The sequence below is a fragment of the Oryx dammah genome, unplaced genomic scaffold (assembly GCF_014754425.2).
Source record: "Oryx dammah isolate SB20612 unplaced genomic scaffold, SCBI_Odam_1.1 HiC_scaffold_28, whole genome shotgun sequence".
Taxonomy (NCBI): domain Eukaryota; kingdom Metazoa; phylum Chordata; class Mammalia; order Artiodactyla; family Bovidae; genus Oryx; species Oryx dammah.
The window spans coordinates 50,375,853-50,391,886 of NW_024070212.1; the positions used below are offsets into that span (position 1 = coordinate 50,375,853).

General features: G+C 35.2%; 1 protein-coding gene and 1 pseudogene across 1 annotated transcript in view; one reads left to right on the forward strand and one right to left on the reverse strand.

The window, feature by feature from the left end:
* The window catches only part of HFM1 (helicase for meiosis 1), a 114,626-nt gene that overhangs the window by 22,989 nt on the left and 75,603 nt on the right, over nucleotides 1–16,034 (forward strand). Inside the window, exons 6-16 of the mRNA XM_040232342.1 lie at nucleotides 3,831–3,901; nucleotides 4,342–4,474; nucleotides 5,202–5,353; nucleotides 5,907–5,984; nucleotides 6,460–6,618; nucleotides 8,906–9,106; nucleotides 9,190–9,278; nucleotides 13,969–14,012; nucleotides 14,119–14,220; nucleotides 14,598–14,743; nucleotides 15,691–15,785. Of these exons, the coding sequence (XP_040088276.1) occupies nucleotides 3,831–3,901; nucleotides 4,342–4,474; nucleotides 5,202–5,353; nucleotides 5,907–5,984; nucleotides 6,460–6,618; nucleotides 8,906–9,106; nucleotides 9,190–9,278; nucleotides 13,969–14,012; nucleotides 14,119–14,220; nucleotides 14,598–14,743; nucleotides 15,691–15,785 (1,270 nt within the window). The remainder of the gene's footprint in view (nucleotides 1–3,830; nucleotides 3,902–4,341; nucleotides 4,475–5,201; nucleotides 5,354–5,906; nucleotides 5,985–6,459; nucleotides 6,619–8,905; nucleotides 9,107–9,189; nucleotides 9,279–13,968; nucleotides 14,013–14,118; nucleotides 14,221–14,597; nucleotides 14,744–15,690; nucleotides 15,786–16,034) is intronic.
* Nucleotides 1,851–2,543, reverse strand: LOC120856872 (annotated as a pseudogene).

The following is a 16,034-nucleotide window of genomic DNA, read 5'->3' on the forward strand; positions in this document are numbered from 1 at the left end:
ATGTTCCCTTTTGATTTCTTCTTTAACCCTAATGGTTGTTCAGGAGCTGCTTGTTTAATCTCCATATATTTGTGCATTTTCCAATTTTCTTCTTTTAGTTGGTTTTTAGTTTTGTGTTATTGTGATTGGACAAGGTGCATGATATGATTTCAGTCTTCTTTTAAAACCTTATTAAAACTTGTTTTGTGCCCTAACTTATGATCTATCTTGGAGAATGTTCTATGGGCACATGAGAAGAGTGTATATTCTGTTTCTGCTGGAAGGAATGCTCTGTATATAGTTGTTTGATCCATCTGGTGTAAGGCATAGTTTTAAGTCCAGTGTTTCCTTACTGATTTTCTTTTTCGATGATCCATTGTTGAAAGTGGCATCTTGAAGGTCCCTACTATTATTGTATTGCTGTCTATTTCTCTCTTCAAATCTGTTAATATTTGTTTTATATACTTAGGTGTTCCAATGTTTGGTGCATAAGTATTTACAATTGCTATATCTTCCTGATGAATTAACTGCTTTATCATTGTATAATGACCTCTTTGTCTCTTATGACAGTTTTTGTCTTTATTTTGCTGATATAATAGAGCTACTCTACTATGTGCTGATTTCCATTTGTATAGAATATCTTTTTCCGTCCCTTTGCTTTCAATCTATGTGTATCCTTAAAGCTGAAATGAATCTCTTGTAGGCAGCAAATAAGTTAGTCCTGTTTTTTTTAAGTCCATTCAGCCACTTTTATGTCTTTTAATTAGAAATTTTATTTCATTTACCTTTAAAGTATTTATTGATAGAGATGGACTTACTATTGCCACTTTAATGTGTTTTGACATTTTGTAGTTCTGTTGCTTCTTTCTTCTCTTGTTCCTTTGTGATTTGTTGATTTTCTATAATGGTATGTTTTTGCTCTTTTCTGTTTATCCTTTGTATCAAGTGTAGAGTTTTGTTTTGTAGTTACCTTTAGACTTGCATTAAAAAGTCTTACAGTTTTAACAGTCTCTTTTAAACTGATAAAAAATTTGAACACATACAAAAGCTCTACAATTTTATACTCTGTCACATTTTGTTTCTGATGCCACAATTTATGTCTTTTAATATTATGTATCCAATAATAAATAATAATTATTAAATTATTTATCTTCTAACCATTATACTGGAGTTATAAGTGATTAATTACCTTTATTATCATCCTTTCATTTCAGCTTGAAGAACTTCCTTTAGCATTTCTTGTAAAACTGGTCTAGTGGTAACCAACACCTTCAGGTTTTTTGCTGTTTTTTTTTTCTTTTAAGCTTTTATTATTTAAACACACCATTCTAGAGCAAATGTCTCTGAAAATATCACAAATAAAAGATTTTTTCTTCATTCAGCAAATTAGAAGTAGGGGGGAATTTCTACATAGTAGCTGTTATAAGCCTGATTTGTGTGTGTGTGTGTGTCTTTGCCATGGGAGTAGCAACATTAGGATAAAAACACTTATATGCATACATACAATGTATTTTACAGAGATAGAATAAAAGTGTTTGTGATAGACTATCACAAAAGCCACATCTCTTTCCTTTATCTCATGTTCAGTTTTGATTGAAACACATTTCCTTACAACACTTAAATATACAAAGAGCAAACAGAATGTTGTTAAGGTAAAACACAGGGTACAAACTGGCCAGTGCCCTGCTAATTGTTAATGAGGGTGGAAAGCAGATTTGAATGCTTCTTTTAATTAGCTTCATTAGTCATTTCCCTCCTCCCAAGTGCTCCCCTCTCCCCCCACCTCCCGCCTCAAAGATGTCCTCCAGCGGATCTTTTTTCATTTTCTCTACAGTCTCCCATTAGCTCAGGTTCACGGAGTCCTTAATATTCATATTCAGTCATTTTAATACACGCATAAATGCGGGAAGAGCAATCAAGACCAAAGAAGGTGCAATGGCATGGAGCTGGCACTGGTGCTAGCTACAAAGGTGACTTGTCTACTGAAGACACATGGGATCCACCTGTGATGAACGAGATCTGAGATGAAGGCACGCATTCTGCATTACTCTGACCTTTTAGCAGACCTTCTGGTCTGGCAGTAGTGGATTGCTCTGAAGTGAATTCAAATGGCCATTGATGAGAGCTGTAGGTCTGTCATGTTCACAAAATAAACTGCCATTGATGTAGTGAAACCGGTCTCCCGGGACCAGGCGATTCTGGCAGGTAGAGCATGTAAAACACTTCAGATGATACACATTGCATTGGGCCCTCATGACGAGTTTACTCACAGGGAATAGACAGTCCACAAGTACTGCAAGCACCACTATTCCCAAATAACCTAATGTAGTCATTTCTGTAAAGGATCATGCTGCTCTTGGTGTAACAGGACGTGCTGATGCCGCCCAGCTGCGTCTGGCAGCAGGAGCACTTGAGGCACCGGTTATGCTAGTAGCTGTCCATGGCACAGAGCAGAAAGCAGTCCGCAATCTTGCCCCCGCAGCTTGCGCACCGCTTCCAGGAAAGGGAGCCGGCCGTCACCAGGGGCGGCTGGGAGGTGCTTCCCGAATTCACCATGGTCTGCTTTTCCCCATCTTGCAATATTGCAAGAGGTGACGGCGGCTGCTTTTTTTTTTTTTTTTTTTTTTTAACGCGCAGCTCTGAGACCGAGTCGGGGATCCCTGCGTAAGTGGCGGGCAGCGGGGAGCAGAAGCGTCAGTCTCTTCCTCGCCGTTCTTCTCCGCCTCCGGCTCCCCGCGAGCAGCTGCAGGAGCCCTCGGCCCGTGCAGCACGGCACAGCGGCAGCAAGTGCTGCCACACCTTCAGTTTTTTTCTAGCAAAAACTCTTCAGAATTAAAGGAAAACTTTGCTAAGTAAAACATCCTTGGTTGACAGTTTTTTCTTTCCACACCCAAAAATTATCATTCTACCATCTGCTCCACCAGGGTTTTGCTGAAATATTCACTCATAGTCATGGGAATTCCTTTGTAATGAGTTGCTTTTCCCTTGCTGCTTTTAAGGTTCTCTCTTTGTCTTTTGTTCAGCAAGTGAAAGTGAAAGTTGCTCAGTTGTGTCCAACTCTGTGACCTCATGGACTGTATATTCCATGGAATTATCCAGGCCAGAATACTGGAGTGGATAGCCTTTCCCTTCTCCAGGGGATCTTAACCAGCTCAGGGATCAAACCTAGGGCTGCCGCCTTGCAGGCAGATTGTTTACAAGCTGAGCCACAAGGGAAACCCAAGAGTACTGGAGTGGGTAGCCTATCGCTTCTCCAGTGGATCTTGCCAACCTAGGAATTGAACTGGGATCTCCTGAATTGTAGACGGGTTCTTTACCAGCTGAGCTGTCAGGGAAGCCCTTTGTCTTTAACTTTTGGCAATTTAATTACTGTGTGTTTCAATATGGGTCTCTTGAGATTTAACTTCTCTGGTAATTTCTGGGATTTTTTTGAATCTGGATGTCTGTTTCCCCATACTAGGATGGTTTTTAGACATTATTTCTTAAAATAAGCTTTCTTCCCCTTTATGTCTTTTTCTTCTGGGACCCTTATAATGTGTATGTTGGTCGACGTGATGTTGTTCCATAAGTCCTAAGCTAATTTCACTCTTTCTCAGTCTTTTTGGTTTTGCTCCCCTGATTGCATTAACCCCACTGTCCTGTCTTTTAAGTTCACTGATCCTTTCTTTAGTTGAGCCTCTTGTGATGCCATCTCCATCCTTCCCTCTGTAGCTGTCTGTTCCTTTCTTATGATGTCAAAATACAAGTATTAAAGCCTCAAAATTAAATATTGTCAGTATTGATTTAATTTTTCAGTTGAGTAACCAGTTTTTTAAATTTTGAAATATTTGACTCCTTAATGTCATTCTCAGCTGCTAAATTTAGAAGTATTTTCAAAGAATTCCCATACTTCAATTATATACAGTCCAAAGCCTTTGATGATGTAAGTATTTTGTTTAATTATTTACCTGTCTACCTTTTCTTACTGGATTGTGTGCTCTCTAAGGACAAGGACCAGATCACATTCATTTTTATGTCCTTAGTGCTATCAATGATTGGTACATTATAGAAGCTCGAAAAACGTTTGTTAAATGAACGCATGTAAATTTCATAGGTGGGTTGTTTAGATTTATAAAAATGTCTCTGAAAGCTAAATAAATTATTTACTTCTAGGTCTAGCATATTACTTTGACAAAACTTGATGATAAATTATTAATAGTATTAATTTTTGAGAGTGGCAGATCTAAAGCAAGCTTATTTTGGTAAGTTTACAAGTTAAGATGTTTGAACTATTATTCCATAGACTCTTCCTAAGGCATATTTTCTAACAAATTGAGAATTCAAAAATTCTACCCTATGATTGATTAAATTTTATTTTTTTAGCTTCTTTATACAGATAGGAATTTTGTGATTTGTGCTCCAACTGGTTCTGGGAAAACTGTAGTGTTTGAACTAGCTATAACAAGACTGTTAATGGAAGTACCATTGCCATGGTCAAACATTAAAATTGTTTACAGTAAGTATCTGTATATTGAAAAACTAATAATCATAATAATGAAAAACCATTGAGGTAAAAGTAAGAAATAAGTTCAAATTCAAGACATAAAATTATTATTTAGTTTCTCATACTTTTAAAATAAAAACATATCACATTTGGTCCTATTAACATTGAATTCAAAACACATTTTCCCAGATTTCAAAACATATTTTCCCAGGTTTCCCTCTACTCTCCTTTTTAAGATATATATTAAAATTTTTTTCATCAAAAAATTTATGTTCGTAATCACTCTGTCATGTCATGACTCTTTGCAGCCCTGTCGACTGTAATCTGCCAGGCTCTGTCCATGGGGATTCTTCAGGCAAGAATACTGGAGTGGGTTGCCATGCCCTCCTCCAAGGGATCTTCCCAACCCAGGGATTGAGCCCAGGTCTCCCACATTGCAGGTGGATTCTTTACCATCTGAGCCCTGAGGGAAGCCCCCCTAAATTTATACGCATGGTTAAAAAAAGGCAGTGATCATAAAGGGTGATAATTTCCTGCCTTACCTTTCTTCACTATTAGTTACAATTTTCTCTTGTTAGTTCTGCTCAGTGATTAACTTTATATATCTGAATATGTTTATGTTATTAACTTTTAACTTATAAATATTAGGTAGCATCTAGATGTGTGCTAACTTTATTAACATTTGTGAAGATAATTTTTAAATTGCACTGACATTCAAAATGGATATCTTATATTGCAGTGGCACCAATAAAAGCCCTGTGTAGTCAGCGTTTTGATGATTGGGAAAAAAAATTTGGACCAATAGGATTGAATTGTAAAGAACTCACTGGAGATACAGTAATGGATGACTTATTTGAGATTCAGCATGCCCATATTATTATGACAACTCCAGTAGGTGTTATTTATATATATATATTTTTGTTTTTTAGAAGATATCTCTTTATCATGAATAAAAACTAAAAGAAAATACAAAGTAGAAGAATGTATTTGCAATGTGAAGCAAACAAAAAGTACTACTGTTCAGGGTATATAAGGAACACTAACAAGTCAATTAAGTAAAAGATAAACAACTAAAGGGAGTAAATTGGCAAAAGATATGGATAGGCAGTTTGTTATTGTGGACAATTTATAATCATACTTGTTGCTGTATTCTTTTATCCAAATATAATGTATTATAGAGGGAGGACCTTGGCAGAGCTTAAAAAGGGTAATTAGACTATAATTTTGAATTAAAATTAAAAATAAATGGGGGTTCAGTTTTTTTAATACAATATTATCAAAATTCCTTAAGTCTCTTTGGATACTTTTAAGACATCAATATTAACTAAAATATTAATAACTAAAATATTGCCCAGTGTTTGTAATGTCATCTTAAAATTTTATCAATATCTTAATACTTATCATAATTCCTTATCATATTAAACCACTTGCATTTTTTTCCTAGGAAAAATGGGATAGCATGACTAGAAAATGGAGAGACAACTCTTTGGTCCAGCTGGTTCGATTGTTTCTCATTGATGAGGTAGTGAACACATTATTCACTTTTAGATATAAACATGAAGAGATGCTGCTGCTGCTAAGTAGCTTCAGTCGTGTCCGACTCTGTGCAAACCCATAGATGGCAGCCCACCATGCTCCCCCATTTCTGGGATTCTCCAGGCAAGAACACTGGAGTGGTTTGCCATTTCCTTCTCCAAGGCATGAAAGTGAAAAGTGAAAGTGAAGTCGCTCAGTCGTGTCCGACTCTTAGCAACCCCATGGACTGCAGTCTACCAGGTTCCTCTGCCCATGGGATTTTCCAGGCAAGAGTACTGGAGTGGGTTGCCATTGCCTTCTCCCATGAAGAGATGATTTGAATGGAAAAACTCTATACGTGCTTTATCCCTTCAAAGGGAAAAGGCTTATTTTCTTAGGAAAGTGTGTTTAATATTGTTTTACATTTTAGTTGACTAGATAGATTTTTATTTTTAGCTAATGAGTCTTAATTTTTTTCTCAGGTACATGTTGTAAAAGATGAAAATCGTGGACCAGCTCTTGAAGTTGTAGTCAGCAGAATGAAAACTGCGCAGTTTTCATCTCATGCTGTAGAAAATACCAGCAGTATTGTTCCAGTGAGATTTGTGGCTGTATCTGCAACAATTCCAAATGCTGAGGATGTAAGCTAGAATTTTAATCTATCCATTTTGTTTTTATGGCTTAGTTAAATATTTAATCTTAGAGAAAAGTGACGAGTTTTTTCTCTGTAAATCACCTAACCAATTTAATTGGAAGGTATGTTGTGGAAGGTTATGGTTAGATCTCATGGATATGACAGTATTAAGGCCATGAAATTTGGTTGAGTGGATTTAATAAAGTATGTTTGGTGCAAGTCCATTGTTTATTAGTATCTAAAAGTCATAATTTCATGGGTTTTAGACATTTCATAATAAGTTGATTAATATGATTATTGTAACCAGCTGACTCTAGTTGTCTAGCAAATATGATAGAGAATAAAAATAATTAGTTGAATGATTGCCACCCACCTCCCCCATTTCTGTTTGCCTGGAATTGTCATAAGTACTCATGATAGATGCAAAAGTGAAAACATATAAACCCTGCTCTTCAGGAGGATCTCACAGTTAATAGGGTACATGAACAGGTAAAGAAATAATCGTGCAATATTATACTTTCTATAACAAATACATGTCCTACTTTTTTCTTCAGTTTTTTGGCAAGCTTGAAAAACAGGACAGTCTCACTCTGCTTTCTCACTCCTATTTACTTAACAGCCTGCTTGTAAGGTGACTTGTTCCCTCAGCTAATTCTTAGGAATTGTTTTCATAAAAGCTGCTATACAGTATTCTCTAATCCAGTATAAAATTTTGCCTTTAACACAATTAATCATTTTTATTTTTAAAATGACAACTTGTTTTGTTTATATTCAAAACTAATAGAGAAAATTTTAAAGTATGTATAAACAACAAAAACCCAACATTTGTCCTTCTAGATGTATTGATGAATTCATAATATGCATACTCATTTATGATTTACATGCTACCTTTAAGTGTTTCCATGCCAATAAATGTTTTATTCATTTATACTTCTACCATCAGCTATTTATCTGTAGTCTAACGCTGGATAATGTAATGAAATTATTGTTACTACTACTTATAAATAGTTCTCATTTGTTATTTAAAATGGTACCTTATTTTAAAACTTTGATTACTACTGAAGTAAATATTTTTAATATTTTAGTCAATCACTTTAAATTCTTTTTTTTTGCAATTTGCCAGGTCATAGACTTTATCCTTTTTCACATTGGGCTGCTAAATTTTTATATTGATTTGTAAGCAGTTACTAAATATCAGTACTCTAATTCTTGAAACTATTTTCGCCTTTGTGATAATAATAACTTCTGTGAACACCATCTGTCTCTTTCTATAAGTCCTTTTCCTCAGTTTTTGCCTTTATCCTTGGCCTTCTCAAATTGTAAATTCTTGTTCTCATCCCTACCTATGAGAGCCTTGAAGATGTTTTAATAATTCCTTTCTGTCCAATTAGAAACTCATTAATCTTCCTGTCAAAGAAACAGTTTCAGAGCAGAGCATGAAGCCTAACCAGTCTATGTAAAGTTAAGGATTGCTCTCCACAGTTCCAAAAATTAACCAAGGATTCCAGAGTTGAGTCTGAAATATGCTTTTGGGATTTCCATCTCACAAGTGTTTATTTGTTCTTTGTTTAGAAAAGTTGTCAACCTTCACCAGCCTATGCTAGTCATTTGCTACTATTCAGCTAGTATTCAGTGTAACACAAAAGAAGTATCAGCTATATCTGAGCATATTTCTGAAAAATAGCAAAGAAGTTACAGTGCTACTGAGAAATTAAATTTCTTTGTTGAAATTAATTTTTATTTGGACTCTATAGGAGGAAAATAAAACAAAATAATAATAATTGAAAGTTTATCATGTTAAAAAGTGGGTGTAATCTTGAAACACTGCTAATTGAAAATATTTACCAATATATCAATTGAATAGCGTCTTTAAACAGAGAAGGCAATGGCACCCCACTCCAGTACTCTTGCCTGGAAAATCCCATGGATGGAGGAGCCTGGAAGGCTGCAGTCCATGGGGTCCCTGAGGGTCAGACACGACTGAGCGACTTCACTGTCACTTTTCACTTTCATGCCTTGGAGAAGGAAATGGCAACCCACTCCAGTGTTCTTGCCTGGAGAATCCCAGGGACAAAGGAGCCTGGTGGGCTGCCGTCTATGGGGTCACACAGAGTCGGGCATGACTGAAGTGACTTAGCAGCAGCAGTAGCAGTGTCTTTAAAATATGTAATGTTGAAAAGACTACTTGACTAAATATTTGTATACCTTGACTTTAAGGTGATCTGTAATTGGGCATGTTAGCCATAAAACTTTACTAGAAAAAAATTCATTGTGTGTTTTTCTGTCATTTAAAGATTGCAGAATGGCTTTCAGATGGTGAAAGATCTGCTGTATGTCTGAAAATGGATGAGAGACATAGACCAGTGAAACTTCGGAAAGTGGTTCTTGGGTTTCCCTGCAGTGATAACCAAACTGAATTCAAGTTTGATTTAACCCTCAACTACAAAATTGCCAGTATTATACAAACGTACTCTGATCAGAAACCTACACTTGTGGTATGGATTGTTGGTTGATTATTTTTTAATGTAATGTTTAATTTTTAATATGATTAATATAAAAATTATTCATTCATTTTTAGTTTTGTGCAACAAGGAAAGGTGTGCAACAGGCTGCTTCTGTTCTTGTGAAAGATGCAAAATTTATTATGACTGTGGAACAGAAACAGAGGTATATTTAAAAATATTTTCTTGTACGTAGAAAGACTTTCAGGGATAACCTAAATGAGGTGAGAAAACTGGGTTGACCTTTTCAAGTTACTTGACTTTTCCAAACCTGCTTCCTTATCTGTAAAATAAGGATAATAGTAATTTGGAGGATTAGTAAGACAATGAATCTTAGTACAACTGTGATCCTGTCTTCTTTATTTCATAGCCATATTTGAAAGATTATTCATATTTCTTCATTTTTTACTCATTTTCAATCCATCTGTTGTAATCTTTTACTAAAGCCAGTCTTGTCAAGTCATCTCTCAGGAGCCTCTAACACATTTGACCACTCCCACCTTATTTAAAAACACCAATCTGTGTTTTCATGATCACTGTCTACCATGTTTTTCCCTATTTTGCTTTCTACTCAGTCTCAGTCCCTTTTCACTTCTTGAACCTAATTGTTAAATGTTAACATTCTAGGGGTTCTTTCTATCCAAGATTCTGTTACTAAGGTTTCTAAACTTGTCTAACATACCTAACACTTTGTTTACTTTGGTCTCCATAGATTTTTTAAAAAATAGTTTTTCTGCATACCATGCATTTAAATTTAAGAATTTTTTACATTAAAAAAAATTTAGTTAACTTCATGAAGTGAATTGGTAGTGTTCTCATAGTGAAAGTGTTTCCTGAGCTTTCGTGGGTTTTCCCTCTTTTTTTGGATGGTTTTATTTATACTTACTCATTTCCTTATTTTTCCCAGTTTTATTGAGATATAATTGACAACTAGCACTAAGTTTAAGGTATAAAAAATAATGATTTGACTTACATATAGCATGAAACGGTTACCACATTAAGTTTAGTGAATATTTGTCATCCATACCTATAGATACAAAATTAAAGAAATAGAAATGATTTTCATTTATGATGAGACTCTTAAGGTTTACTCTCTTAACAACTTTTATATATAACATGAAGCAGTGTTAATTATATTTATCATATTGAACATTACATCCCTAGTAACTATTTATCTTCCCCTTCATAGATCATAGCCTTGTTACAGTGAAGGGGGTTGTATAACTTACTGAAACTATGAGCCATGTCATGCAGGGCCATGCAAGATGGATGGGTTATAAGGAAGAGTTGTGACAAAACTTGGTCCACTGGAGGAGGAAATGGCAGCCCACTCCAGTATTTTTGCCTGGAGAACCCCATGGACAGTATGAAAAGTCAAAAAGATATGACACAGAAGATGAGCCCCCTCCAGATCATAAAGTATCTAGTAAGCTACTGGGGAAGAGAGGAGGGCAATTACTAATAAATAGCTTTAGAAAGACTAAAGTGACTGGCCCAAAGTAGAAACAACACTCAGTTGTGGGTATGTCTGGTGGTGAAAGTAAAGTCTAATGCTGTAAAGAACAAGGTTGCCTAGGAACCTGGAATATAGGTCCTTGAATTAAAGTAAATTGGATGTGGTCAAGCAGGAGATGGCAAGATTAAACATCTTAGGAGTAAGTGAACTGAAATGGATGGGAATTAGCAAATTTAATTTAGATGAGCATTATATGTACTACTGTGGGCAAGAATCACTTAGAAGAAATGGACTAGCCCTCAGAGTCAGCAGGAGTCCAAAATGCAGTCTCGGGTGCAGTCTCAAAACAGACAGAATGATCTCGGTTCATTTCCAAGGCAAACCATTCAACATCACAGTACTCCAAGCCTATGCCCCAACCACTGATACTGAAGAAGCTGAAGTTTAACAGTTCTATGAAGACCTACAACACCTTCTAGACTAACCCCAAGAAAAGATGTAGTTTTCATCTTAAAAGATTGGAATTCAAAAGCAGGAAGTCAAGGGATACCCAGAAGAACAGGCAAGCTTGGCCTTAGAGTACAAAATGAAGCAGGAGAAAGGCTAACAGAGTTTAGTCAAGAGAACACACTGGTCATAGCAAACACCCTTTCCCAACAACACAAGAGACAAGTCTATACATGGATATCACCAAATGATCAATACCAAAATCAGACTGATTATGTTCTTTGTAGCCAAAGATGGAGAAACTCTATAGAGTCAGTAAAAACAAGACCTGGAGCTGACTGTGGCTCAGATCATGAGCTCCTTATTGTAAAATTTAGGCTTAAATTGAAGAAAGTAGGGAAAACCACTAGGCCATTCAGGTATGAACTAAATCAAATCCCTTATGATTATACAGTAGAGATGACAAATAGATTCAAGGGATTAGATCTAGTAGACAGAGTGCCTGAAGAACTATGGATGGAGATTCACAACATTGTACAGGAGGCAGTGACCAAAACTATCCCATAGAAAAAGAAAGGCAAAATGGTTGTCTGAGGAGGCTTTATGAATAGCTGAGGAAAGAAGAGAAGCAAAAGGCAAGGGAGAAAGGAAAAGATATACCTATCTGAATGCAGAGATGCAGATAATAATAAGGAGAGATCAGAAAGCCTTCTTAAATAAACAATGCAAAGAAATAAGAGGAAAACAGTGGAATGAGAAAGACAGATCTCTTCAAGAAAATTGAAGATATCAAGGGAACATTTCATGTAAGGGTTGGCATGATAAGGGACAGAACGGTAAGGACCTGCCAGAAGCAGAAGAGATATCAACTACCTCACATATACCACTCTAATGGCAGAAAGTGAAGAAGAACTAAAGAGCCTCTTGATAAGGGTGAAAGAGGAGAGTGAAAAAGCTGGCTTGAAACTCAACATTAAAAAAAACTAAAGGCATCTGGTTCTATCACTTCATGGCAAATAGGAAAAAAATGAAAGCAGTGACAGATTTTATTTTCTTGAGCTCCCAAATCACTGCAGGTGGTGACTGCAGTCTTGAAATTAAAAGATACTTGCTCCTTGGAAGGAAAGCTGTGACACACCTAGACAGCATATTAAAAAGCAGAGGCATTATTTTGCTGACAAAGGTCTGTATAGTCAAAGCTATGGCTTTTCCAGTACTTATGCATGGAAATGAGAGTTGGTCCACAAAAGAGGCTGAGCACTGAAGAACTGATGCTTTTGAATTGTGGGGCTGGAGAAGATGCTTGAGAGTCCCCTGTACTGCAAGGAGATCAAACCAGTCAGTCCTGAAGGAAATCAATCCTAAATATTCATTGGAAGGACTGTTACTGAAGCACAGCTCTGGTACTTTGGCTACCAGATTCAGAGCCAGCTCACTGGAAAAGACTGATGCTGGGAAAGATTGAAGGCAAAAGGAGAAGGGGATAGAAGAGGATGAGATGGTTAGATAGTGTCACCAACTCAATGGACATGAATTTGAGCAATCCAGGAGACAGTGAAGGACAGAGGAAGCTGATGTGCTATAGTCCACAGAGTCTCAAAGAGTTGGACACGACTTAGTGACTGAACAACAGCAACAACCTATTTATCTTATAACTGGAAGTTTGTGCCTTTTGACTACCTTCATCTAGTCCCTCTTCCCCACCATCTTTTTCCATGAATTTGTTTGTTCCTTTTTGAAGTATAATTGACCTTCAACACTGTGGGGTCATTGTTCCTGTTATACAACAGAGTGATTTGGTGTTTTCTATACATTTCAAGATTATCATCATAATAGGTCTAGTGCTGATTATCATGATCGTCATAATGATCTGTCACTATATAAGGTAATATTGATACATAATTATTGACTGTATTCCCACACTTTACATTTTGTACCCATGACTCATGTTTTGTAACTGTATGTTTGTTCTTTTTAATCTCCCTTACACATTTCTTTGCTCTCCCCTCCCCTCTGGCAACCACCTGTTTGTTTTCTGTTTCTATTACTCTGTTTTTATTCTGTGTTCATTTGTTTTGTTTTTTAGATTCCACATATGAGGAAAATCATATAATTTTTGCTTTTCTCTATCTGACTTACTTCACTTAGCATAATACCCTCTAAGTTTATCTGTGTGGTTACAAATAAATGGCAAGATTTCATTTCTTTTTTACTACTGAGTAATATTCCATGTGTGTGTGTGTGTGTGTGTGTGTGTGTGTATACCACATCTTATATATCCATTTATCTATTGTTGGACACATATTGACTCCATATCTTTGCTATTGTAAATAATGCTGCAATGAACATAGGGATGCGTATATCTTTCTGAATTAAGTGTTTTTATTTTTGTTGAATAAATGCCTAGACATGAAATTGCTGGATCATATGGTAGTTCTATTTTAAAACTTTTGTGAAATCTCCATATTGTTTTCCATAGTGGCTGCATTTGTTTATATTCCCACCAACAGTGCACAAGGATTCCCTTCCCTCCAAATCCTCACCAGCACTTGTTATTTGTTGTCTTTTTGATAATAGTCATTCTGACAGGTGTGAGGTGGTGTCTCATTGTTGTTTTGATTTGCACTTCCCTGATGCTTAGTGATGTTGAGCACCTTTTCGTGTTCTGTTGTCCATTTGGGTGTCATCTTTGAAAAAAAAAAGTCTATTCAGGTCCTCTGCCCTTTTAAAAATTGGATTATCTAGGGGTTTCTGTTTTTGTTTTGCTTAGTTATAAGAATAGGGACTTTTCAGTGTGAAATTTAGATAGTCTCTACTTATTGAAGATGGTTTTTGAAAAATGATGTTATAAACATATTTTGATATCTGTAATTTTCAAAATAATTAAGTAACACACTATCCAAGTTTTTGATGCTAATATGAAAAACTCAATAATTTTGTGTTTTTTAAATAGGTTACAAAAGTGTGCATATTCCATAAAAGATTCCAAACTGAGAGGTAGGTTTAGAGATAATTTCTAAATCATATTTTTACCTATAGATAAAAGGAGCCAATTACTAATTAACTTTAAAAGTACATGACAGATGACATTTTTCTTTTGTAGATATCTTAATACATGGTGTTGCTTATCATCATGCTGGTATGGAACTGTCAGATAGAAAAGTAGTTGAAGGAGCTTTTACTGTTGGAGATATACCAGTTCTTTGTAAGTAAAACATATTCTTGCGGATATTGTAAGATCTTTTAGAAACTACTTTAAGAGAAAAAAAGAAAAAACTCAGGTATTCTTATTTATTTCTGTTTTTCTTCCAAGAATCTAAATTATAACTACCCATACAAATATGTGCTACAGTAAACTCTCTTGCAATTTTAGCAAACACTGTGTAGTTTGAAAAGTAAGAATTAGTAGTTTTTCAGCTTTAAGATATATTATTTTACATAGTGATGTTCTTTTCTTTCTTTTTATTCTAGATTTCCTATATATGTTTATATATTTATAAAAATATATCTTTTATAAGAAAACTTTTAGCTGAAACAATAAAGTTATATGACTTAAAAGTAATATTCTTTAATTTGATACAGTTACTACCAGTACCTTAGCCATGGGAGTCAATTTGCCTGCTCACCTAGTGGTTATAAAATCTACTATGCATTATGCTGGAGGAATGTTTGAAGAATACAGTGAAACAGATATTCTACAGATGATTGGTAGAGCTGGTCGACCTCAAGTAAGTGACAGTATTTCACTTTTTTGTAATTCATTTTAAAGACAATGTAAAAAGCAAAAAGAAATGTGTATTCTTTGTTAAAAAATTAATATTTCACACTTAAAGTAGGTTTAAAAATAAATGTAACTAAGAAAATCTACCACTTTCATGGAGGAGTAGAAGTAAAACAAGTCTCATCAAAGTCCCACATAACTCCCTTCACAAGTCTCAAGTACTCCCTTTACTCCCTCTAGACTCCGACTTGTTGATGAATGATTGAGTTTGTGAATGTATGCTGTTACAGGGTTTTGGGGTTGGGTTTTTTTTTGGCTTTGGGGATTTTTTTGTTTTGTTTTGTTTGCTTTTTATACTGAATGGAAATGCTGTTGGCATTTTGGATGGGACTGTTTTTCATTCCATAGGACTCATACATTGCAGAACATGTAGCATCCCTGCATACTATCACAAATGCCAGTAGTGGTCCCCCGATATTGTGACAATTAAAAATCAGCCCATATACATTACAAAACATGGCATAATCTGACAAATTCTTGAATAAAAAAGTCATTTTTATATGGACTAAGGTAAAATTTAGGAGGAATATCTTTTCAGAGAATACCAAAATATTATGTTATACAAATTTATAATTTTTATAGGTAATTTAGATTATATGTGAAATACACCAAATCTTGCAGCTTTTAACCAGTTACCTAAGTTTGTTTTGGTTTTACTATTGCCAAAATTGTTATATTGAAACCAAAGTGGTATTTTTATGTCTATACTGTTGGGAGGATTTTAAGGTAAATTTTCAGTTAACATTCAATTCAGAAGCATTTTTAAGGTCTTTTTGACCCGTTTAAGACAGGGAATTGTTTAATATAAAATGAAAATCTTGACTTATTGAAGAAAACTGGTATCAACATGTACTTTTCTTTATTAAATTTCTCTCTCTTTTTCTTTTCTTCCAGTTTGACACTACCGCTACTGCAGTTATTATGACTCGGTTAAGCACAAAAGAGAAGTATATTCAGATGCTTGCTTGCAGTGACACTATAGAAAGCAGGTAATATGTAAAATATTCCCCAAAATAATGTTAATATGTCCTGTAATTTTCCTTTTAGTAGGGATTTTCTAAGGCCATTTTCTTGGAATTTTTCAATAACGTGATTAGAAAGTCTATTCTTTTAAGAAATTAATAATTAGAAAAAGACAGTGAAATAGTTGTTTAGCATTGTTTATCAGCATGCAGTTGCATGTATTCTTGTTATAAAAGGCCAAATTAGTAATGAGAGGAATATAATTTTCACATCTT